A 24,353-nucleotide genomic window follows, 5' to 3' on the forward strand; every position below is an offset into this window, starting at 1 on the left:
TTCATAGTGGTGTCCAGAGCCAGCATAACCAGCAACATTTCAGGAATTTCAGTTACAGGAGAGGTCTGCTCAACCCTGCCTTGTCCCATTCTGGGCATGCAGAGATAAACTTTAGGGAATAAGGCTGAAAACATCTAGCAAGCATGAGCATTTTTGAATTATGTGTCCTTCAAACAGCTTATAGCTTTGCCAGATTTAGGCTGATTTCACAGAGATAAAAGCAGTCCTTTAGCCAATGGCCACTTCTCTTCCAAATGTCAAGTCTTCGCTCAGAAAACACAGATGCACTTAGGCAAGAAAGTTTCCTTTAAAAAGGGCCAAGCAGGACTTGAAAATACCTTTGGCAGCCCACGCGGTACATGTGAAAAAATCCATTAGGGTCCACACTTTCTAAAATGATACAAAGCCTACGCTGACTCTCCTCCCACTAATGAGATCATGAAATTATGACCTGCAGATCAAAGATCCCACAGTTACACTTAGAGTTTCACAAAGAGGAGATTATCGTCACAACACAAACCAATTTCTCTGGTCTTACTTAAAAAAAAACGGGGGGGGGGGGGGGGGGAAGGGGAGAAGATTGAATTTGATTAATTTCTACATGAAGTACTTCAGCTAGAATTTTCCCAGAATATCTGCATCTGTCATGCACCTCAGCATAAGGAGAAGTCAGATTTCAACACTGACAGTTGTAGTTTGGCTCTATTATAAGCATCTGAAAACAAAGTCTGTAATGGGAAGTGTGAGACAACTTTAATAATAGGTGTGGCTGATATAACCTCTTTATCACAGGGAAACACACTACATACACAGGGAGATCAGTCATGAAATAAACTCCTTCCCATTTTGCCCTGCAGATCCAGTAGCTTCCACACTTCAAGCCATTTGAATTTTGGCAGCCTAGTGGCTAACAGTCAGAGGCACAATTTCAAGCCGATGATAAAACACGAACCTCTCAAAACAACTCGTAACGGCTTTTCCATCTTGTGATTTTCAGTGGGCGAAATTAACAGTAGTTGTACGCTTGCTGCAAAATTAAATGTCCTAAGTAATCAGTAATTTCTCAAAATTTCTCCAAACCTAAACCTGTAGCAGATAGATATTTTCTGATATATTCAAGAAACACACTTTGAATTTAGACAATAATTATTATGTATTACTAAGAGTAAGGTGGTCTCATAGGTCCTTCCCCATCCTAGTTTACAATGTAAAAGACTATTATGATGCCAATAGGTATTTCTGCATTTCTGCATCATGGAGATTCACAGGGAGCTGTACACAATGTATTTAGCTTGGAGTACAGTAAATAAGCTCTTATTGCTGCTTTGGGAAAAGGGCACACTACATCTTACTGATTATTGTTCTAGAAGCCAGTTTTCCCAAAAGCAGACTGGGACAGACTCCTGCTCTCACAGTCTAGAACACAAATATACAACAGGTGCAGCGCAAAAAAAAAAAACATGCACTGACTTTCTGTACATATAAAAACAGATATTCAATTAAGTCACAACAGAGATGATTCAAAATAGAAACAAATTAAAAAAAATTACCTACTTTAACAGATTCATGCCTGCAGTCTTCTCACTTTAAAGCAAAAAGCCAGGAGAGAGAATATTCAAATTTCTTGCCCATTTGGTTGGCTTCTTTGCACATGTTCCTGAATTTTCAGCTATGATGAGATCCCCTCATTGGCAGTCACCAAGAGGCTGATATGACCATGAAATGAGAAAACACAGTGAATGAAAAATAAGGTGCTAGCACCACCATTTGCTGAGGGCTGGAAAAACTAGCAGAAACTTTAAGAGACCACATAGACCTATTTCTACAGGCTAGCTGCTTTTAAGTCTCCTACCATTGCTGCTATTGCAGATGCTTGATTGAAATAGGCTTTCAGCATTAATTACTTGCCAGGAGAGTCTTAATGAAGTCCAGGTGATGGCTTTTATTCACAGCATTATAAATCTTCAGGTGTAGAAACATTTCCTGCAAGGCAGGTTTTTTAGTAATTTGAGTTAAACTAAAATATTACTGAGAGCTAACCATATTTGGGAAGTGAACATAACGGTGGCTGGCAGAGACAGAATGAAACAGTTTAAGGCAAGTACCGTGCCCCTAGAAAACACATATTTTCTTGTCATCCCTTGCCATCACAATACTAAGAAGTATGGGGTTTCTGCAAAGCGACCCTGGAAGAGGCGACCTCTTCTCTGCCAGTGGATCCCTTCCCTATTGTCACATGGTGTTTCCATTTCTGCCTCCTGTTTCCTGAAGCAATTTAAGTTTGCTTCTAAGAAAGGAGAGGTCTGTGAAGCAGAAGCACAAATCTTATTTAAGCAATTTAAAGGTGTACAGTCTGATTTTAAAAGACACTTGTTAAGAAACAGATGTCAACACCTGTATTGCAAAGTGCAAATGAGATCAGAATTGATGTGGACTTTTAGAATCTAATTGGATCCTGCCTTCTCTGCTGTCTGCTAGTTTCATTTTGCTCCTCTTGAACGACAGATGCAGCTGTTATAGATGAGAACCACAAAATCAATTCAGAAAAATGGATGCATTAAAGTTTTCACTGTTTCGAAGAAAATCTAAACTGTGGAGAAGAAATGCTTTAATGTGGGACAAAAATAACTGTACAATTATTTTTTGGAAAATTAATTGAAAAATTTCTCTTGCGCTAATATGTCAATAAACTTCTCTGTTATCAAGACATTACTGCTGGCCCAAATGACCTAGTAAATGTCCCTTTTACAAAGTTTTTAAAGTCATATTTTAAATTCCTTAGTCTGGTTCCTCCTTTCCCTATTAAAAAAAATAAAACAAAACTTTTCATTAAATTTAGATTTGTGAAAAGGATAAGGAACAAGAAATAGCTATTCCATCTCATAATAATATTATCTGATATCTGCAAAGTAAATTCAGAAAGGGATGAGAAGAAAAAATAAAGTATATCTTCCTCTGCTTTTAAACTCTTTCTTGAGATCTATTTTTACTAGGCTTATCACACCAAGATTATCATCTCAAATCTGTAGTTTAACTTCTTCCTCTGCCTGAGTCTTTCTGCAAAGAGCACACATCTATCATCCAAAATCAGCAAAATAATAGATAACTGAAGCTATCAGGTGGCCCGAGGCTCACGTAATAGTGTGGATTCTGGTTCCCCATCATCTGAAGATCCCTAAACAATTTCTCCCTATCATAGCTTCAATTTACTTAGGTTAAGAAAGCAACACTTACCATTCTAGCTAGAACTGAGCCATACAAAAAGTGCGTATTTGTACAAACTATTAAATGTAGCCTCCTATTTGGTTGGTATCCCCCAGGAGAACCCTACAGAACTTGACAGAAACTACTTTAACACACACAGGTTGAGGCCTTTGCATTAGATACTCAAAAGGTCACAGGAAAATATTTATATTGTTTATATATATTTCATATCTTTTACCTAACTTGTGCAATTTCATAGCACCAAAATGAATTTAAAGCTATTGCCTTTTTTCCTCAGAAATTTTCTCCACCTCAGATTTCCCTCTATTATGTAATCACTTCTAAAGCCACCTTACAAACCATCATTTCATGGAGAAGTATTGTTAGGACTTGTCAGACTTCTTATTGTAATGAACTGTTTCAATATACAAAATGCATTTTCCAATTTTAGTATCATCCCATTTCTTCCAATTCTGTTGTCTGAGATATTATTCTTCTCTTGGATATTTCTGACTCAGAAATTTTACTCGCACAATTCAAACCAACTCATATCACAACTGATGTATGCTTTCAATTGTATGCCAATTTTACATCCTCACTGTGCATGACCTTCACACTCCTCAAAGTATAAGAATGTCCTTAAACCGTATTTCTCAAATAGTTTCAAAACTTTTCATCCTCTGCCCTAAGCCACAACTGAGCCACATTTGTCAAACTTTTAAATCTTTCCCAAACTTCTTGGTTTTGAGCATCATAGGTAAATGTATTCAGGTAAGTGTATTCAGACCTGACGGATTTCAGTCCTGGCTACATCATGCAGGCAGCCAATAATTGGTCTCTCTACAGTTTCACAAATAAATAAATAAATAAATATATTTCCCTCCATGTAGGCAGGACACAGACAAACACAATATAGCAGTATATTTTTCATGTCTCTACTTTCTATTGTCTCTGCAGCTCGTTCTGCGCTTCAACCACTGCACTCTGACAGAAGACTAACGTATTGAACGATGCTGACCTATAGGTCGGCTGTGGAAATTGCGTTTTAAAACTGCTCAGAGTACATGAACAAAATACAAAGGGTCATGAAACAGGAGTGAATACCAGTGTTCATAAATGACCATACTCCACATCATAAGCAGGCAGTAATATTTTTTATTGCCAGGCCAAAATTGCTGATTTCTTGTCCCTTTCTATGTTCAGGAAATGGAACAATAGCTATCATCACTCTTAAGCACACACATGCACTCACACTCAGAAGTAAGTAAAAAATCAGGCTGAAAAAAGTGTGTCATCAGGAGTTTCTGCACTATTGCTATGCTCTCTTTCTTTCTTCAGGATTTTTTGGGGAGGCTACATGTTTCTCAGCCTCTGGGACTGGTGAGGGAAGCTTTATTGTAATTGGAAAGATGTGTTAGAAGAACAGCTACTTCTAGAAGGATCAGAGCAACTAAGCCCTTTCTTAGCAGCCCCGTGGGGTGAGTCTTTGTGGAACAGGAGTCAGGGTGCCAATATTCAGCTGCTCTCCCCACAACCCTTTGGTGACACTAAGGACAAAGATGGGAAAGAAAGGAAGAAAGATAACGCAGAACCCCAGATGTCTATCGGATAGTGGAGAATGGGTAGAACAAACTACCCAATGTCCTCTGTGTTCTCCAGGGACATAGGAAGAAAGAGACGGATGTAATGGAATAAGATGGAAGGCTCCAGGCCCCAAAATACTGCCAGCTTGATTCTCATCAAACCACTTTGGGGCAGCTGAAGTCTCCCTAGATAAAACTATAGCTTCACACACACTGTTCTCTCAGTGCCACTCATACGCATACAACATACTGCTAATATGTGCTATATGCTCATGCATGTGTTTATAGCACAGCATCACCATATAATCTAGTGGAAAATACTGTCTTGCTTGTCTGCTAGCCTGTAGGTTTCAATATCTTTTCTTTACCAATGCTTCTCCTTACCATTAGTAAGAATTCTGCTCACAAACAAGCACATAAAACTGAAGTAGTTCTGTTGGTCTCCAGCTTCTTAAAGCAACAGAAGTAGAAAATGAAACAAGCATAAAATTGGGATTTAACAAGAATAAACATATTTTCAAGCTGCTGAAACTGGCACCATTTGAGCACTTGAAGAACTGGCAGACATTTTCAGTAATCATATTGATTTACAGGAATCATGTAAGCAGATACATTCAGCGTTATTACTGAGGATTTTGTGTAGTGCTTTCACACTCCATTTGTGTAATTTATTCTGTGAAGCCACACATGAAATTCCTATCTCTTTTAAAAGATGATTACATCTTATCTTAAAGATAGAATGAATCACCAGTTGTTTAAGATCTTTGTAAATTCACAATAATGGTTTTCACTTTCATTTGAACAGGAGAACATGGACGTAAAAGCCATCATCCTTAATGAAAGGAGTGACTGCAGAAAATGAATGCCAGAAATGGGGAAGGTCAGAGGAAAAAAGAAATGGTTAAAAACAGCTTAGCAGGGGAAGCTCCACTCTTTCAAATAAAGAATGCGTATTTCTGGTACTTAATGAAAGAAAAATGAATGTTAAAAGAATAAATATAAAATATACCTATTAAGATAAAACATCTAGTTTACACGATAGCTTTACTGGGAGCTGTGTGTTCCTGAAAATCCTGAAAATGGTGGTGCAACTATTCAAGTTGACTCTGGAGTTAAACCTGTGTCCAGCTGATGGTATCACAGAACTCACATTTAGAGGATGAAAATTTTAATTATTTTCCCAAAAGGGATATAGGCAAGACACTGACAAATAAACCAACTCCTAACCAAGAACATGATGGAATTTCTTTGTATTGATAAGTTATTCCCATGCAAATTTTCTTGCATATGAAAGTTATTCTACAGCTATCCCCTGTCTATGGCTCCCAGCACCCACCCTTTCCTTCAGTAAACACCAGCTATGAGAGAATATTGATTATCTCTGCTACAGCAGGTCACACAATTACATACTCCAGACCAGCTCTCAGTATAGAGTTAAACCAGCATTAAATCTTCTAAAATTTAGGTAAATAAAGCAGTTAAAGCTTTATTCTACAATCTAAAATGTAAATCTCTACCTAAAATAGTCACCTATGCTAGGAATAGTCTCCATATTCCTTTTTTCCCCCGTCCCTCTTGTCAGTTTTCTTGTTTGGAAGAGATGTTTGACTATAGTAAAAATAAACATTTTAAAGGGGTTAGAATACCCCATTTTATTTAAACCAAGTTTGTGACTGTCAAGACTGTTCTTGACTGAACAGGAAGTATCACTAGGGAAGTTGGTAATATTTCCACCATAAAAATTCATTAAAGGTTTGGTAGGGGATGTGCAAAAGATGGATCTATGAAAATAGTGCATTTTCCTTTCAAAACAATAGATGAGCTTACGGCTGCCCACATTACTTAGTTTGTGTACTGACAGACTGGATTGGCTGAATGACAGTGATTTCATTGGCTATTCTATTGAAAGTAAATGTGTATTTCTCAGCCCCAGAATAAAAACATTAACTGGTTAATGGTATTTCAGGCTCTTTTTCAGTTCAGTGCCCTTTTGTTGTTGCAGTTGTTGTTAGAATCAAGTTTCTTTATCTTGGTATTTAGCTAAATAACTAGCAATAAATGGAAGTTTAAATCCATAATTGCATTCACAAAAATTATACCAAAGCTACAAGTAGAATGTAGTGTGATGGGCTGTCTCCAACAGGGACTAAAAAATGCAGGCTACTCAAAGAAAATTCCTACTCCATTAATAACTGGTCTATTCTTATTAATGCCAACATTTTCTTAGGACAAGGAACAAGAATCCACAATCAAACTCTTCAGTGCCTAGAGAGATACATAACATAGTTTGATGTTTCCATTGGGTTTAACTAACCTGTCCTTAATAGGGCAAATTCTGATACCTCTGGTATGGAATGCCTTCAGGATGTTGCTCTTTCCAGAGGTACATGCTCTAAGTGGCCAGCCACTGCTGGCTAACAGGACTGGACTCACTTATTTGCCTCCGATACATAATCTGACCAAATGGCAGTGGAAAAAAAGCACCTAGTTGACTTAGCACATCGAATATGTTGATCCTGTTGTCCTGGGATAACAGCCAATGATTGAATTAGTTCAGAAACCTTTCGAAGCACTGATTGAGCGTCCTCACAAGTACCAACATGAGGCTGTTAGGCAACAGCCTCCAAGTCTCACTATGTGATAGCAACAGCAACGCTAGTGTTTTGTCTCCCAGTTCTTTTGGGTGTTCTTAATTTTTACAATCAATTTTTTCCTGTCAGTTGCTGTGAATTTGCTTTGCCTTACTGACAGCTGATGCCTGCTTCCTAAATAATAGCATTGTGCTGACTTTTTACGTGTTAGCTTGCTTTTTTGAGCTGAAAATTCCCACAAATCTGTGCACCATCTCTGAAAGGATATCAGGCAAAAGAATTCTCAGGCTTTTTCCTACACAGTCAACTTCCAAACCGTATTATGCACTAGCATTCATCTCCCTCCGCTATTTCTCACATCATTAGCATGTTTTCCTGTTTCACAATAGCTCTTCATACTAGTCCAGAGAGTATAAGTATGACATCTGGAGTAAGTACCCATTTTAGTTTCCTACTAGTACTTAGTAACCAACTAAAATATACAAGTACACATATGATGCAATATGTTAAAGAAATTGCACTTGAGGATTTAAGGGATTTTGTATTTCACTTGTTTTGGACTACAAAGACTTCCAAGCACAAGAAAGAGCACTTAGGAGCAGTTGAAGAAGAAACCTGCAATAGCCAAAGTGTTTAACTTATTGCTGGGATTTAATTCCCTTAATCTTTAATTTGTCAGCTTGTTTTGTGGCTCTTTAAAAAGCTGATGCGTTACTCTCTTATGCATAAGACTTTAAGAATATTTATAAATGAAATACTGCAGTACTGCTTCTAGCTCCAAAGTTGAGGATAGAAACAACAGGGCTATAACTAGTTACATTGTTGAAAACATAACCAACCTTATGCACAAACAAGCCCCTCCTTTTCTGCCTGTTTATTGCTGGCTTACCAATATGCTCCTTACCAATCTTTTTGCAAGATGTTACCATTCCTTTACTACTTATCCTTTAAAGAAAAGCAAGAACTGAATGTTACGAAATTAATTGCCTTCAGTGGGAAGATGAAAGAATTTAAGACGCTGAAGGTTACAGAAAAAAAAATCATTTGTTTTAAGCAGGCATTTTATCTGGATTTCAAAAATAAAACACCATATACGTGATTTTACACGTGAATCAACTGTAAACGAGTTAGATATGGCAAACATCACCTTCTCCCATTTGATGCACACACACTGCAGCCTCATAACTAGGAGTCATTACATGCTAATAAACAATGACCATCATAGGATTGGATGCATTGAAGGAGTATATACACGTCAAATCTATGTGGAGACTTCAATAGTTCAAGCAGGTCTTCTACACCAACATTACTTTATCACTTTGCAGTCTGGTCCAATTCCCCACTTTGCTTCTTTTCATTACACACCTCTATGCCACCAGCATCCTGATCCCTCAGACCACCTCTTCTCATCCATCCCACAGTGCTTATTAGAGGAACCAGTATTCAGTTACCTCCTGATAGCTGATACTTCTGGGCTGTTACAACTCTTCAGGTTTTTACAGACATATTCTGGGGTGAAAGGTGTAATTCCTTCTTTAAGTTGAATGTATTTGAACTTTTGCATTTTTTTTAGATGCTATATATTGACTATATGTTGGTTTTCGTGTAGAATTGTGCAAAATAACGTACCCTGTTAGAAAATTCAGGTAAGCTTCCAGAAGATAAAGAATAAAACCAAATATATTGTGAGGTAATCAGAAGATCTGGGATTTTAATACTTCCACTAGTCTTAATTACAAATTTTAAGTCTTCTAATGCAGCTTATAAGCAGGCTTCTCCAGCAAAGACTGTCCCATGGGGGGGAGTTTTTACTGTCAGTGTGTTGCACAGCCAGCTGGCGGTCAGCATGACACATCCAGGCATGGGAGCAAGACTCACCTGTGCTGTCTGACCCACCACTGCCCTCCTTGCAGCCCAGACTGCCTTTCCCTTCTCTCTGAAGATCAGGTCTCCTTACTTTCATCTCTTCTGATGTATTTAGCTTTTACTCCCTCACTCTTCTGGTTCTTTTACAGGAGCAGCTTGGCCCATTATCATCTGTTCACTAATTGCTGCCTGAATTAACCCCTTCTTTACTGGACACGGCTTGTGAATTCCACAATGACTTATAAACTTGCTTCCACTCCCTTCAGAGGCACTTCTGCATGTAAATACAAAGCTTGCCAAAATTTTCTGAAGACTATTTTCTGATTTAGGAATGCCTGTATTTTTTTGTTCTAATGTTCATCTTAGAACTCCTTATATAAACTTGTACTTGTTTCAGATGTATTGCAGACTCTTCACAGTTAACCATGTTTACTGAGTCACCTTTTATGTGGTATGAAACTCACCTTTGCATATTTGTTTTTTTAGAAGTTGTATTTCTCCATCATTTGTTCTCCAGTTTCTTGCCTGTGAAAAAATACCTTTATTCATTAAACTCTGAATGCCATTTCAGTTTTCTTCTCTTGGAAGCATAAATTCCATGGTTTTATAAACTGGATTTTATCGTATCTCCTGTTTATATTTCTCTGTCTTCTGGGCCTACTGATATCAATAAACATGCTCTTTTTAGGATAATTTACAAATCTTTGTGACAATAATATTCAGATATTTTACAAGAGAGGGTGAAAGCAATATTAAAATTGCTTAATGCAATCCCTGCGTAATTCCAATTCCTTTCTACATAGTCTACCAAACAGACTTGAGTTTAACTGATGGCATTCAGACTGCAGCTGAGCTGCTTTTCATCAAGAAATGCATCTTGTTTCAATGAAGCTAATGTAGCTCCTTTACCAATAGTTAAATTAGAGCTTTTATTGTACTGCAGGAGGACCAATGCTATGTAATAATTTCATGTCAGGAAATGCAGCTGAAAAAGGAGCCCAAGAAAAGCAGTGAAGGATCAGGTCCAGATGCTGCACAGATGTGTGGCTCAGCACCAGAACAGAGTCAGAAGATGCAGCGATCCATCTGTCTTGTACTATGCTGCATTTTTTAGCAAGTTACTTCACTTTGTTGTAGTCTCTCTGTCTGTATAGACAGATACAATGGGCCAACAGTCCTTTGTCAAGCACCTTAGACCCTGCCGTAGAAATTATGTCAGAGCATATTCTTATTATTAATAATTAATATATCACAAGTAATCACTGTAATTTAATAAAGTCTAACTATACTTTCAGCCATTAGTAAGTTATTGTTAAAACACTTGCAAAGAAATGAGTTTATTAGAAATAGATAAATATTATCATAGAAATAGATAAGTATTATCATCAACAGGACTATTATTTAATGGACAGCACAGTGTGTATTTTCTGTTCATCACATCATAGTATTTTGTATTCTGACATTTTTCTTTACAATGTATGAGCGATGGTGCTAAACCTACACTTAAGGTCTACAGGACAGGCATCGATTAAGGGAGTACATGGTCTTCCTTAGAGAGTTGCTCCCACAGTAGGTTCTCAAAAAGTAATCGAGGTGATTAGAAGGAAAATATTGGCAAATGTCACACCCAAGTCCATTGTAAACCATTATTTTTCTACAGGAACACAATTCCATCTTCCCAAAGCACAAGAGGAAATGGCAGAGGCTTGAGCAGTCACTATGCTGCTGCTGTTTTTTATTCTGAGTTCATAAGTATATGAATGATACCATGAGAAGGCTTTTTCTCTTTAACATTGAATGACAAGATCTAACCCCTGCCTAGCTGAGAAACAATGGAGTAGTAAAACCAAAGGAGGTGTTAACAACTCTAAGAGGCTACAACTCTAAGACAAGCATAGTCTTGTTTGTGGAATATTTATTTAAAGTCTACTATGTTTAGAAATTTATTCGCCAAGGTTACCCAATTTGCCTCTGAAAGTATGTGGTCATCTATGAGAGCCTTTTTAGGATAGCTTAATCAAGGACTCTTAACACTGAAAGGCTGCAGTTTGGGGGACGTGAAAATTACAACCCATTCCAGCAGTAAATGTCATTAGTGTCTGTTACAAGCTCAAAGCAAAACTAGGAGCAAATAACATAGAACCATATTTCCAAATCTTTCTAAAGAAAATATTTAACAAGTTATAGGGCATCTTTTATGTAACCAAACACATAATCATAACATTCTAGTGCTTCATCAGTGAAAATTTCGAATAACTTTCTAAAGGTGGGTGGGCAACTGTAATTAACTTCCTTTTAAAGAAAGAATAAAAAATTCAGTGCTTAACCTTTCCAGAACTAGAACCTTGGATCATGGGGAAGAAAGGAATGTTCTGTTATTATTAAAAAAAATACATTTTTCTCTGGAAAAAAAACAGCTTGAAAATGCATTTGGGGGGTTTAATTATGACAGAGATAAAGGTCAAAGGCTGTTAAAAAAAAACATGCTCTTACACATTCTAAAATATAAAATAATTCTGATGCTCACAGAGTTTTGAAGACTGATTTATGCAAATGCCAAGTCATAAAACATATCTGTAACTAAATAGGAGGCAAAGGTGAAATATCTGGTTGCTAGAGCAATGGGATTTGTAAAATGGACCAATAAAATATCTGACATTCATGACATTTTCCTTTTCAAAACAGTAGGGCAAACAGCAATTTTATGTTGTATAAACTACACCATTAATGCTGATAAGTATATGTGGTAATCACCAGTATTTTTTTCTTCCTGTAAGAAGCATTAATTTGTTAAATTTACTAGTTTGTTTTGTGATGATACAATTATAATTATCTTTCATTGGATGTGTATAGAAAAGACTTTAACAATACTGTTTCATTTACAGACTATAAAATTTCTCTGTCATATGGAGGAGACACAGAATTCTCAGCTGCTTTCCAGGCCCGCACTTCTTGCAAGCTTTTGGGTTTAATAACTTTCTGAACAGAGAACTTTCAGTAAAGTGTTTCATCCGGCCAAAGCTGGGTGAACTCACTGAGACACCAGCCACAAGTCAAAAGCAACATCTTTATGCTCTTGCTTTTCCCAACTTATTTAACCAATGGAACTTTTCCAGTGGGAAAAGTTACTTTTCCTCATGATAACTCTTTTTCTCCTGATAAAAAAAAAACTTCTTAAAAATTTGCTCTTTTCCATATAATTTAAGTGGCATTTTGACTCATTTCACACAAGATCCAAGCAGTGGAGGGCAGACAGGGATCAGCAGCCTTACTGGGGAGACTCAAACCACAGCAACCTGCTATCATGAAGTAAAACTGTACCTTGGCCACCTGTTGAGTGTTAATGGGTAAAAACCTTCTTACTGTGGCAGTGGGAGGGATTGCTCATTGATTTCTCATTTTCTCATATTGAAACAGCAGTTATCATTATAGTAATCAAGAAACTGAAAAGTTCTAGGTGAGAGAATAGAATTATTTCCATCTTAGGAATTCCTGTGTTTCAAAATCTTGTATTTCAAACCAGTTTTTGTTCTTCATATTCTCCCCGACCCCATTTGGACAGTATTGTTGAAGTCTATCAGAAGTAGGAAGCAGATTATTTTAGTTTTGGTTTTATCTGTTTTTCAAAATGAATTTTTATTCCTGAAGCGTTTCAGAGGATATTCCCCCACATAACTCCAATTGATCTTTAACAACAATTCTGGGTTCTCTGCACCTCCAAAAAAACAGATATTAAAGCCCTCCCCACATGAAGCATGCAGGTACAAAACCACAATGGAAGAACTTCACAAAGACTGCATGTCCAGACTCCTGCTGGTGTGAGATGCTGGGAGCAGTGCTGTTCATGCAAACAGATTTGACTCAAGACAGTCTCTATGAGAGGTTGACAAGGAAGCAAATAGCACTTCACAAACAGCAGTCCAGCAGCATGCATCACTGCAAGGAGCCACTTGTAGCAGTGATGCACGCAGAGTGAGAAATTTCCTGCGTGAGAAAATACAGTTCTGTATGTTTTATTCTATCCTATGTCACCTTGCTTCTTCCCACTGTTCCTCCTTCATTTGGACATGTGAGTGCTGACTTTCTCATACTGTTCCTGGGGTTTCCCCTTACTGCATCCGACAGTCCCAGTCTAAGTCTCCCTCCCTTGGCTTCCCGTGGGCTTTCATCTTTGTTTATGACTCAAAGCTCTAAACTGCTCCCATCCTTGCTGCTCACTTCCAAACTTCAGCTCCCCCAAACTCATTCCTACACCCCCACCTAACTATTCACACCTCTCTTTTTTTAATCTCGCAGCCACCGTTTTCTATACTTCTCCCTTGAAACTTCTTTTCTTTTCCTTTCCCTGTGAAAACTGCCATAACTACGTCCTCCCCAAATCTGTTTCTTTTCCCCTGTGGCTTTGCGCTGGAGGACTCCTTTCACTCTCACTTGTTTCCCGTGAAAAGAGCACTGGGAGCAGAGAGATGTGTCAGTCTTTGCTCTGGCCCAGGGCAGCCAGGAACACACTTTATAAAGAGTGTCATTTTTTATTTTGGCCTGAATTGCTCCAAATTGCCAGATTTTTATTTATGGGTATAGACAAATTATAGGTTTTCCATTAGTCTTCTTCTTAGGAACAACTGAACCACTCTGGCCTGAATTTCCAAATTAATTCTGTCACCCTGCATGGAAGACTTCACTCCTCCTGTAAATAAAACCAAAACATCACATTGCTTACAGGCAATGATCCTAGTACTACAGACACATACAGAAACCAGTCATGAATTTCTTAGAAAAACCACAGATAAAACATTTTTTGAGAAATACAACCTCTTCTTGGGCTTTCACGCCATAAGGCAACTATAAAGAACTATATTAGAAGTGCTTGAAAGCACTTCAGAATAAAACTTAAGCACTGCTTAAGAATAAAAACGCTGTTGTGAAAAACTGTTATCCTAATTGGGGGGATTTTAGATCACTGTCACTTGATGAGTAGGCATTGTCATTTGCAGAGCTTTATAAGACTGAAAGGAGGCTTACCTGCCTTGGTTCAAAAAACAGCTGGGCGGCAGTCCTTGGGCACTTCTTCAGCCCTTCCTCTTGCTCCAGCTTCCCTTTTTCCCTCTACGTCACAGGCAGATTTCCAAGGGAAACTAGCTACTCTTATTTCTATTCTGAAGCTCATCCACAAGTCAGGAGAAGTCTGTAAAGCCTTACAGTTGAGATTTATCACCAGAGAATTAGTCTGTGCAGCTCTGAACCTGTTACATGATTTTCTGTTTAGGTCATTAGTCTAAATCCATCGTTACTGGTTGCTTTTTCAAATATTTATTTTTTTGATTCCTATGCTCTCCATGGCCTGCTCTCTTAAATGGTTGAGATGAATAGTTGCTAACAGTAAAAAAGGAAAATCATTTTCAAGGATATTTTTAGCCTCTTGAAATAAACCATTTTACCTCCATGACTTTGTGAGATATATTCCAAATACTCTCTGTCCCCACCTCCTTCTACAAACCCTTAGGCAGCGAAATGTCATCAATACGTGCTGAAATTTGGATCTCTAAACATTACATGAGCCACGCTGCTTCTCCATTCCTGCTGGAGACTCCTTAACACTGTTGTCTACCCTCTGTTCAATTGTTCTTAATTCATATTCTCAAAGGCAGGCAGACCTGGCTGGTGGTGTCACACGCTGAAGTGACATCACAGAAGTATTATTCTAAATATCTGTAATAGCAAGCAATATCAAAATGATTAGACATTGATATTATTGTGATAATCTCAGCACTAGTGTTGAACTTCTCTAAGCAGGCTAGCATGGACTGATCTCCAATTAAAGCCTTAAGGATCTTTTATGCCATAACCCGCAGGATTCCTTCATCTACACTGATGTCCATAGCACTTCTGCTATAAAAATTATTGCCATCTGCTTCAAAAACATTTGCACCTGTCTGGTTTGTTTGCCGCCATCGTTTTACCCTCCTATTATTCTTTCTTTTTCTTCTTGCAGCTACATCTCCCCTACCCCAATCCAGCACTTCACATCAGTCCTTTTGTGGTCACAGGCCTGACAAAGGCCTGATGCTTCCTAGGATCCCTTTAGGTTGACCAAAACCTTTCTGCTCTTTCTCCTACCCACACAAGAGCACAATTACCACTTCCACCCCAGCAGCTCTGGAAAAAAACACTCAAAAGGCTCATGAAGCATCTTCTAGTGTCTGCAGCAGTCTAGATGACTCCACAGCCTTACACAAGAAAGCGAACTGTATCTTGACGTCTCTTGCACTCAACACAACACTGCAAAGTTTTGATCACACCCGGCTAGTTGAGAAGCACAAGGAGGCTGCCAGGACCAGGACTGAGGGATGGAAAGTGACAACAGAGCAAGAGCAGGGACAGATTTGTCCAGCAGCCCTACACGACCCAGCTGACAATGGCTCTTCCTGCAGGTGACAGACTTGAAATCTCACTGGATGAAGAACAGGGCAGGCCACGGTGACTTGGCCACAGATAAGTGACCTGTGGAAGATCAAAGAGGGAAAGGTATTGCTAATGACAGCAAATTTAACTTTGAAGAAAGTCTGAGAGTTGCCTGCTAGTAGTACTGTATTTCTGCTTGTTCTTTGGGATGCTTGTTTGGTTATTCATGAGTCTCTGACCACCTTGAGCAAGAAGTCAGCCAGACTGGCAGCCTGTATAAATTTCTACTGCTACTTTATAATTTATAGTGCATACTTTTACATTGTTACTGCTTGAAACATTTGTGTTAGTGTTTCTTACTTCTTAGCTGTGTCAGCTGGAGCTCAAGAGGAGTCTGGTCATCAGTCAAAGCACAGGTTAGAGACTGAAGATGCTTCCCGCTGGGTTTAGAGGCAGCTCTTCGATCTGTCCGATCTACAGCCCTGTTTGCAAGACTCCCCCTGATGCCCTGCCCAGCCTGCAGAGCCGCTGTGGTCCTGCTCTTCCTCGCGGCATAAAAACATGACCAGAAGGGGAAAGGGCCGAGTCAGCTCTGCTGGAACGTTGCTGATCATAGCAACGCGGGGGAAGGTCTTCCAGCATCTCACAGCTACCACCACTTGTTTATTTTGTAATCAGAGCTCTCAGTGCAGGGTGTGATGAGCCGAAGAGCAACCCAGCTGGCCAGGGTCACTGCTGAGGAGGAGACTTGGCAGCCGGCAGGGAGGCAGACGGTACACAGAAGCCTGAGCATGCCCACGTCCAGGCAGCCCTTGGCAGTGGCCTCTGCTGCCTGCGGGGCTGCTGGCACCACACACGCAGAGGTTGACTACGCCACCTGACAGGAACCATTGCCCCCAGCAGGCCACATCCTGGTTTTGGAAGGGGAAATGAAGTTCATTCTTTTGGAATTAAGCCAGGCCTCTTAATCAGCACCCTAAAGGTTCGGTTTTTTTCAGATTAGGTTCTTCCCCACCAAACACATCAACATTCAATTAAAAAAATAAATAAAGAAATAAAATCCCAAATCATAATTTTCTAAAAACATATCCAGAACCTAATCCTACACAGCTCTCAGCTTAGTTAGACTTCCTGCTTTCTGTCCCCATCATTACCAAAAACCATCTCACAGTTGTTTTCTCTACCTGGTACTACTTGGAAGTTACTAGTTTGGACATCATTTGCTCACACTGTAATCTTCTTTTTCTTGTTTCTCCTACTTACTAAAACTGTAGGTAATGGCAGGGGAAAAAAAATAAGAAAACATGTCTCAAGAGTTTTATTTATTGCCTTCTGCAAAGATGTGTTATTCTTTGTCTCATGGCTCATTAGTTAACACTAAAACTGTCAGGAAAGTAGCCTGTTTTGTTCAAGCAAATTGACTTGTTTTGTAGATCTTTTATTTCTGACTCAGTTATTCCTGAGTAATTATGAGTAGTGTCTAATAAACTCATCCTCCTTTTCTTCCAGGGAAAAAAAAAGCATTGCCATAGAGGATTCTTACTTGTTTTGACTAAAGAGCAAAGCAATTTGGAATCTTCCATTTGAAAAGGATTGTGTTTGGACATCTTTCCAATTCCTTTTCTGGCAAACTATCATTTTTTCTGTCTTCCATATAGTGAGCTAATTTTGTTTTCCATGCTTCAGTGATATCAGAGATCTTTTTCTCTAAATTCATACAGAATTTTACTCCATTTTGTTCCTTTCCTCCCCATTTTTCTCTTCGATGGTTAAGAGAAAAATACTTTTATTTCTTATGAAAAACTTTGAGTATACATGATCCTGTAGTCTTTTTCTGTAGAAATGTACCTGATTCCCCATGTGTTTCTTATTATTTGAAATCTATTATAACTTGGGTCATATGTAACTTCCCTTGCATGCACAATACTCCAAGTGGAGTCTCTCAAGAGCAGAGTAGAGTGGAAGAATCACCTCCCTCAACCTGCTGACCATGCTTCTTTTGATGCAGCCCAGGATACAGCTGGCCTTCTGAGCTGTGAGTGTGCATTGTTGGCTAATGTTGAGCTTCTTATCAATCAACACTCCCAAGTCCTTCTCTGCAGGGCAGCTCTCAATCACGTCATCTCTCATCATGTATCGAAACCATGGATTGCCTCAATCCAGGTGTAGGACCTTGCACTTGGTCTTGTTGAACCTCCTAAGGTTCTCACAGGCCCACTTCTCCAGCTTCTCCAAGTCCCTTTGGATGACATCCCATCCCTCTGGTGTCACAAGTGCACCTCTCAGCTTGGTGTTACCTGTGAACCTGCTGAGGCTGCACTCAATCTTGATGTCTATTATTGATGAAAATATTAAACAGCACTGGTCCCAGTTCAGGCCCCTGAGGGACACCACTTGTCACAGATCTCCATCTGGACATTGAGCCATTGACCACTACTCTCTGAATGCTACCATCCAACTAATTTGTTAACCACCAAACAGCCCACTCATAAAATTCAAGCCTTTCAAATTAAGAGAGAAGGATGTCGTAGGGGGCCATGTCAAAGGCTTTACAGAAATCCAGATACATCACATCCATTGGTTCTCCTGTGTCCACTGATGTGGTCCCCCCATCATAGAAAGCCAGTAGGTTGGTCAGGCAGAACTTGCCCCTGGTGAAGTCATGCTGGTTGCCTCAAATCACCTCCATTTCCTCCATGTGCTTTGGCACAGCTTCTAGGAGGATCTGTTCCATGGTCTTGTCAGGCTGACAGGTTGGTAGCTCCCAGATAGGGACACCTCCTCAGGTAGGGGTGTCTTTTACCTGGGTTAGGAAATTATTTAATGTGATCTACCTTTATGATCCCTAATTCTAATTTAGCACAGCATTTAAATGTTTTTGCACTTACATTTCTTTGAGGAATCATGGTTCTACTGCATTAATTCACATTTGGAAGAATGTATTATCAACAATATGCTGTATAGATGAAAACTCAGTTGCATATATGTTAATACACTCATAATGCTGTAACATTTATTTTTCCATTTACATTATTGTTTTATTAGTACAAAGTTTATGGCATGTAAATAATTTCATTTGTGTCTACAATTCCAACATTTTAATTTCATGAGATTTGCCTTTTTTAACACTACAAATGTGAAATAATAAAGTTGTCTTCATTTGAGTTGGTTCAGTTATTATTTGGAGTAAAAAAATCTAACCCTGTAACTGTGTGTTTTCACGCATATTACTTCTATGTTTTAGTGTATATTCCATTGATAAACCAAGAACCCTGTATTACAATGAAAGAGCAATTATGGCAAACTCTTAATCCCATACCTTTTACTAATGCAAAGAAACATACTAAAAATAATCCACTGGAAAGAGAGGTGCCTACTGACACAGCCTTAAAACACACTTTCTGGTTTCTATCAGATCTGTCTTGTGCTGAATACATCGTGGTTTAAAAAAGAAGAAAACATTTGAACCAAATGTTTAAACTATTGATAAGTCTGGTTTAGATATTTTTTTCACAGTGTATGAAACAAACCTTAAAAAAAGATTTCGAGTGAGTTTAAGCATTGTTCAGGGCTTAATTAAATTACATGGGTCAAAAAATACCTGAACTTTGTTCATGTGAAATCACTTCTTTACATTTGTTTTTTTGGCATTTGCTTTGGCTAAATGAATGAAGATGTCAGTGCTCTTCCAAAAGCAAAGCAAGTACAGATAATATTAATAGTCAATTAAGAGGTCATATTCCTTGATGATTATTAGCATTAATATTTTTAAAAATATAGAGATCTACTGTGGGTAAAAAAAAAAAGACACGTTAGAAAACTTTTACTCTACTTTCTGTTGCCTTAACATGCAAGAGAGTAATCAAGATTTACTACCAGCTTCATATGAAAATCATCCTCCAAAATCAGAAAAAAAAAATTGGTGGCTTCTGTGGGGCTGGAACTTCACTGCTAGTGTCATGGCTGGTCAATGAGCAGCAGGACAGAGGACTCTGAGCATGATAGGAGAGAATAAGTCTCCTGGCAGAAGTTAGGAAATCATCTCACAATCATAAAATATGGCCAAGTATGCATATTTACTTTATGACTGGCACTCTCTGAGACTATTGCTTAAGGATATGAATGTATTATCTGGGCTCAGTGGACCAAATTTTGTAATGCAGTTTTTTTAACTTGCAAAATATGCTAAAATGTACTTTGTGTAATACTTATTAATATGGATGAAGAAAATAGGTTTTGTTGTTTATAGAACTGCCTACAGAACCAGCAAAATACAAGCTGAAACTAATTCTATTCTCTCACAAAGAACAAGAAAGTTATTACATCTTTTTCCACCCTCTAAATATCCAATCAATATATCAACCTAAAATATATACATTTGAATCTTTATTTTGCTTTGAAATTGTGCTGCTTTCCTAAGTTCAAGTCTATATAATTTAATATCCACTTTTTCTTTATTTCTTTTATTAAATTTTACCTGAAAAAGAATGCTACATTATAAAACAAGAGAGGAAATCCAGGTAGCCACAGGAGCATAAGAATATAGGATTTAGCATAGCTATTGAAATAACTGATTTTGCAAAGTCTTGGATTTTTTTTGGTTTTTTACTGACAAGTCGCTAAGAAATTATTCTTCAGAGGCAAGTAAAATAGAAGCAGCCTATTATGCTTTGAGTCCCTACCCAGATACCAAAATTACCACACTTGAAATAGTCTCATTTTTCTCAAAATAGCGTGCTCAGTTTTAGTGAGCATGTTAAAATTTGCTGAGATGCTATAGAAAGTCCACAATGGTCAGACATAAATAGGTACTTCTTCTTTACTGTTCCACACATCCATTTAAAATATATAATGGGAAGAGACAACTAAAAAACACAGGATCATGTTTGAGGGTGCTATTAAAACTGGTTTATTGTTAAAATTTCTTTTTAAAAAATCATTACATTTAACAACACTCCAAAAGGGTGATAGAGAAGCAGATTTTATCATTAAGAGGTAATTCTGGACAACTCATCATTGCTTTTCTAATTTTCCATAGTAGAGAAACATCTTAAAACAAGTTTTTATTAACTCAGAAGAACTGCCACATATTTGGCCTATGGATTAATATCCCAAGGAATACAGCAACTAGAAGAAAAATTTTCAAGGCATCATGACCAAGGATAACATGCCATTTTACCAAATATATCTACACCAGCCACATGACTGGACCCTGTGAAAGAACCTTTGCTGAAAACGAGTAACTTTCTGTTTTGGCACAAGACCAGACTAAAGGAAAACAACAGAAGAAAAAAAAAAATCTCTTGTTCCAAGATTGTTACAGTCCTCTAACTTCCAGCTGGCTGTCTTGAAGCTAAAGTCCTTATGCATAAAAAAGTAAAGAGAGCAAAAGGAGCGGCAGCAGAACAACTCCCACTTTATTTCATCTACATCACCCAGAGGAAAAGCACAGAAATGCCACTGAAGCTGATGTTCCCTAGCAAGTACTTCCCAAGACTGTGAACTGACCTCAGGTGGCCCAGGCTTTCACTGCCCCTGCAATGGAGCACTATATTTTTCACCTATTGCCTATCACTTTCATAACTGAAGTATTATGCTGCCAAAGGATTCCTTGTTTGCCATCTCTAGGCTGCTGGCTTTACTCTATCCATTCAGCTCAGTCTCCCTACCGAAACACTAACCAGCCCAAATCAGAATCTGTAGAGTAGGGAACAGAAATAAATGTGGTGTCTATGTATGTCTAGCACGTAGGAAGCACAAAAGAAAATTTTACTTTCTTTTGTCTCCTTACAAAATGTGTGTTTCAGTGAAGAAGCTGAATGTTTCTTTGTGACTGTTCCTCTGGTGCCCTCACCACACCTTTGAGGCAGACACAGGGGAAGCAGTGGTGCTGATGAGAGTGAATTAGCCCTTCAAGACGTCTAATGATTTCATAGTCAGGAAGAGCCAGGCTGGCAATGTTGAGGCCCAGTATCCGTGAGACCACCTCTCGGAACTCTGCCAGCTGCAAGAACAAACAGAAAGGAATTACTAATAAATGAAATACCAAGCAAAGGAGATGTCTGAGAAAACATATACATACAAACACAAGCACTTGTATTAGCAGTGCAAAATATAGTAATTTCTGTTGTTGCTAAAGAGGACAGCAACAGCCTTTTGGGGTGTACCTCAAACAATAGAACAGGTAAATGGCTGAGGTGCTAAGGATCTTAAACATAAAACATAGTTTCAAGTGTTCTTTAGTATCCTTCACAGGCATATCTTCCCTGCTGAATCAACAGCAAAAACTGAGGAAAAGACAGGAGTCATATTTGACTTGGATGACTGCAAACTACATGAACAACTGGAAACTGTAGTGGGCATATCCCACAGCAAAGACTAAGGTTGCTGGTCCTGACCGCAAGCTGCTCACCACTGCCTGCCACCACTCCCCTCCACCCTGCACTTTCTTGTGGAAACCACTATAGAGGTGGAGGAAACCACATTTGAAGGTGGAGATTTGGCACATCCTTAAGTCTGACTGTGACTTGGAATCAGGATGCAGCCAAAATTCAAGATGCATCCTGGTAAATGCACATAATCAATGAGCTTCAGAACACTATCACATGTCTCACATGGAACAGGATGTGTGTTTATACTTTTAAGTGGATACAGTGCTGTAAGCACATCATGAAGAAATTTTTTAAATTTTGTGCTAAAGCATTAATCTAGATCATGGTGAGAAACCTATTTCAGCTTTAGAAACAGTGCAAAAGTTCTGTTGAACTACTAGAAGCTAATAGAAGTACTACCTAGCTCTCTGTTTACGGCTTTCCTCAATAGCAGTTAACATTTCTAAGACAGTCACAATTTGAAGTAAAGGAAAGAAATAAAAGACAAACATCACCAAAGACTTGAAACCATAGGTTTGCTATAGCAGTAAGTACTCATGATAAATAAGTGGGTCCGCAGACCGGACCCACTCCACAGAGAGGTCTGCTGCTTACCGGGGGCATCAGGGAAGGAGGTAGCTAGAAAACTTCCTTCCCTGGTCCACGAGACAGACTACTATCCTCTGATAGTAGTCCAAGCTGGCAACGACGGCCTAGCAAACAAAAAGGCCAAAGCCATCAAGAATGGCTTCAGGGCAATTGGGAAAGTGATGGAGGGCTCTGGGGCACAAGTAGTATTCTGCTCCATCCCAATGCTAAATAGAGAGGAGGGGGAAGCCAGGAGGAAGAATTCGATTAATACCTGGCTCCGAGCCTGGTGCGAGGAGAGGGGCTTTGGCTTTTTTGATCATGGGGGGGCTCACGCACCCCCAGGCTTTCTCGCTAAGGGCGGGACACATGGGTCTCCTAGGGGGGCTAAAGCCCTTGCCAGAAACCTAGCCAAGCTCATAAATCGAGCTTTAAACTAGATGTGAAGGGGGAGGGGGTTGAGCCCAGGCTAGACAGGAATGAGCCTGGATGTGGGGAATTGGTGATTGGGAGAGGGTGCGCGGGCGAGGACCACCAGTACCTCACCGCACAAAAAGTGGGGGAGAACACACCTCGGGCTGTTAAGGGAGATGCAGGCACTCTGGTGTCAACTACTCCAGTTACCAGGCAGTTGGGAACGAACCCTGTTCCCTCTAGGAGGGCTGAAGGCTCGGCAGCTCAGCTGAAGTGCATTTACACCAATGCACGCAGCATGGGAAATAAGAAGGAAGAGCTGGAAGCTGTCGTAGGGCAAGGGGCCTATGATGTTGTTGCCATCACGGAAACGTGGTGGGATGACTCATATAACTGGAGTACGGCTATGGTGGGGTATAAGCTTTTCAGGCGGGACAGGAAGGGTAGGAGAGGAGGTGGGGTAGCCCTCTTTGTAAGGGAGGACTTGGACATCACTGAGATGGATTGTGGAGATGAGGAGGTTGAGTGCCTGTGGGTCAAAATCAGAGGAGCCCACCAGAATGTAGATTTTGTGATGGGAGTCTGTTACAGACCACCCAGCCAAGGAGAAGCAGCTGATGAGCTCTTCTATAAACAGCTTCGGTCAATCTCTAGATCGATGCCTCTCATTCTGGTGGGAGACTTCAATCTGCCTGATATCTGCTGGGTGTACAACACAGCAGAAAGGAAGCAGTCTAGGAGGTTCCTGGAGTGCGTGGGAGATAACTTCCTCGCACAGCTGGTGAATGAACCAACCAGGGAAGGTGCCCTCCTGGACCTTCTGTTGGTGAACAGAGAAGGCCTTGTAGGGGATGTGGCGGTAGGTGGACGCCTAGGACTAAGCGACCATGAGATTATAAAATTTTCTGTTCTAGGTGAAGTGAAGAGGGTGGTTAGCAAGACGGTAACATTAAATTTCCAGAGGGCAGACTTTGATCTCTTCAGCAGGCTGGTTGGTGAAGTCTCATGGGAGACAGTACTCAAGGGCAAGGGAGCCCAGGAGGGCTGGGAGCTCTTCAAAGGGGTGGTCCTAGCAGCTCAGGAGAAAGCCATCCCCGTGGTCCGGAAAAAAAAGCCGGCAGGGGAGAAAGCCAGCTTGGTTGAATAGAGAGATCTTGAGGGATATCAAGAAGAAAAGAAATGTTTATGGCCTCTGGAAGAAGGGACAGGCCTCTTGGGTGGACTACAGGAGGGAAGTGAGATTGTGTAGGGAAAAAATCAGAAGGGCTAAGGCTCAGCTAGAAATTGGATTGTCCAAGTCAGTGAAAGATAACAAAAAATCTTTCTACAAATAT

At 39.4% G+C, this 24,353-nt stretch overlaps 1 protein-coding gene across 2 annotated transcripts in view; it reads right to left on the reverse strand.

Annotated features, from left to right (window-relative positions):
* The window catches only part of ARMT1 (acidic residue methyltransferase 1), a 347,283-nt gene that overhangs the window by 270,867 nt on the left and 52,063 nt on the right, over positions 1-24,353 (reverse strand). The window contains exon 15 of one of the 2 annotated variants that reach the window (XM_069852109.1): positions 21,080-21,650. The exons of the other annotated variant lie outside the window; for it this stretch is intronic. Within the exon in view, the coding sequence (XP_069708210.1) occupies positions 21,450-21,650 (201 nt within the window). The 3' untranslated portion in view covers positions 21,080-21,449. Of the gene's footprint in view, positions 1-21,079; positions 21,651-24,353 lie in introns of those variants that run through there. 2 annotated transcript variants of the gene reach the window in all.

This window comes from Phaenicophaeus curvirostris, chromosome 2, assembly GCF_032191515.1.
Source record: "Phaenicophaeus curvirostris isolate KB17595 chromosome 2, BPBGC_Pcur_1.0, whole genome shotgun sequence".
Taxonomy (NCBI): Eukaryota; Metazoa; Chordata; class Aves; order Cuculiformes; family Cuculidae; genus Phaenicophaeus; species Phaenicophaeus curvirostris.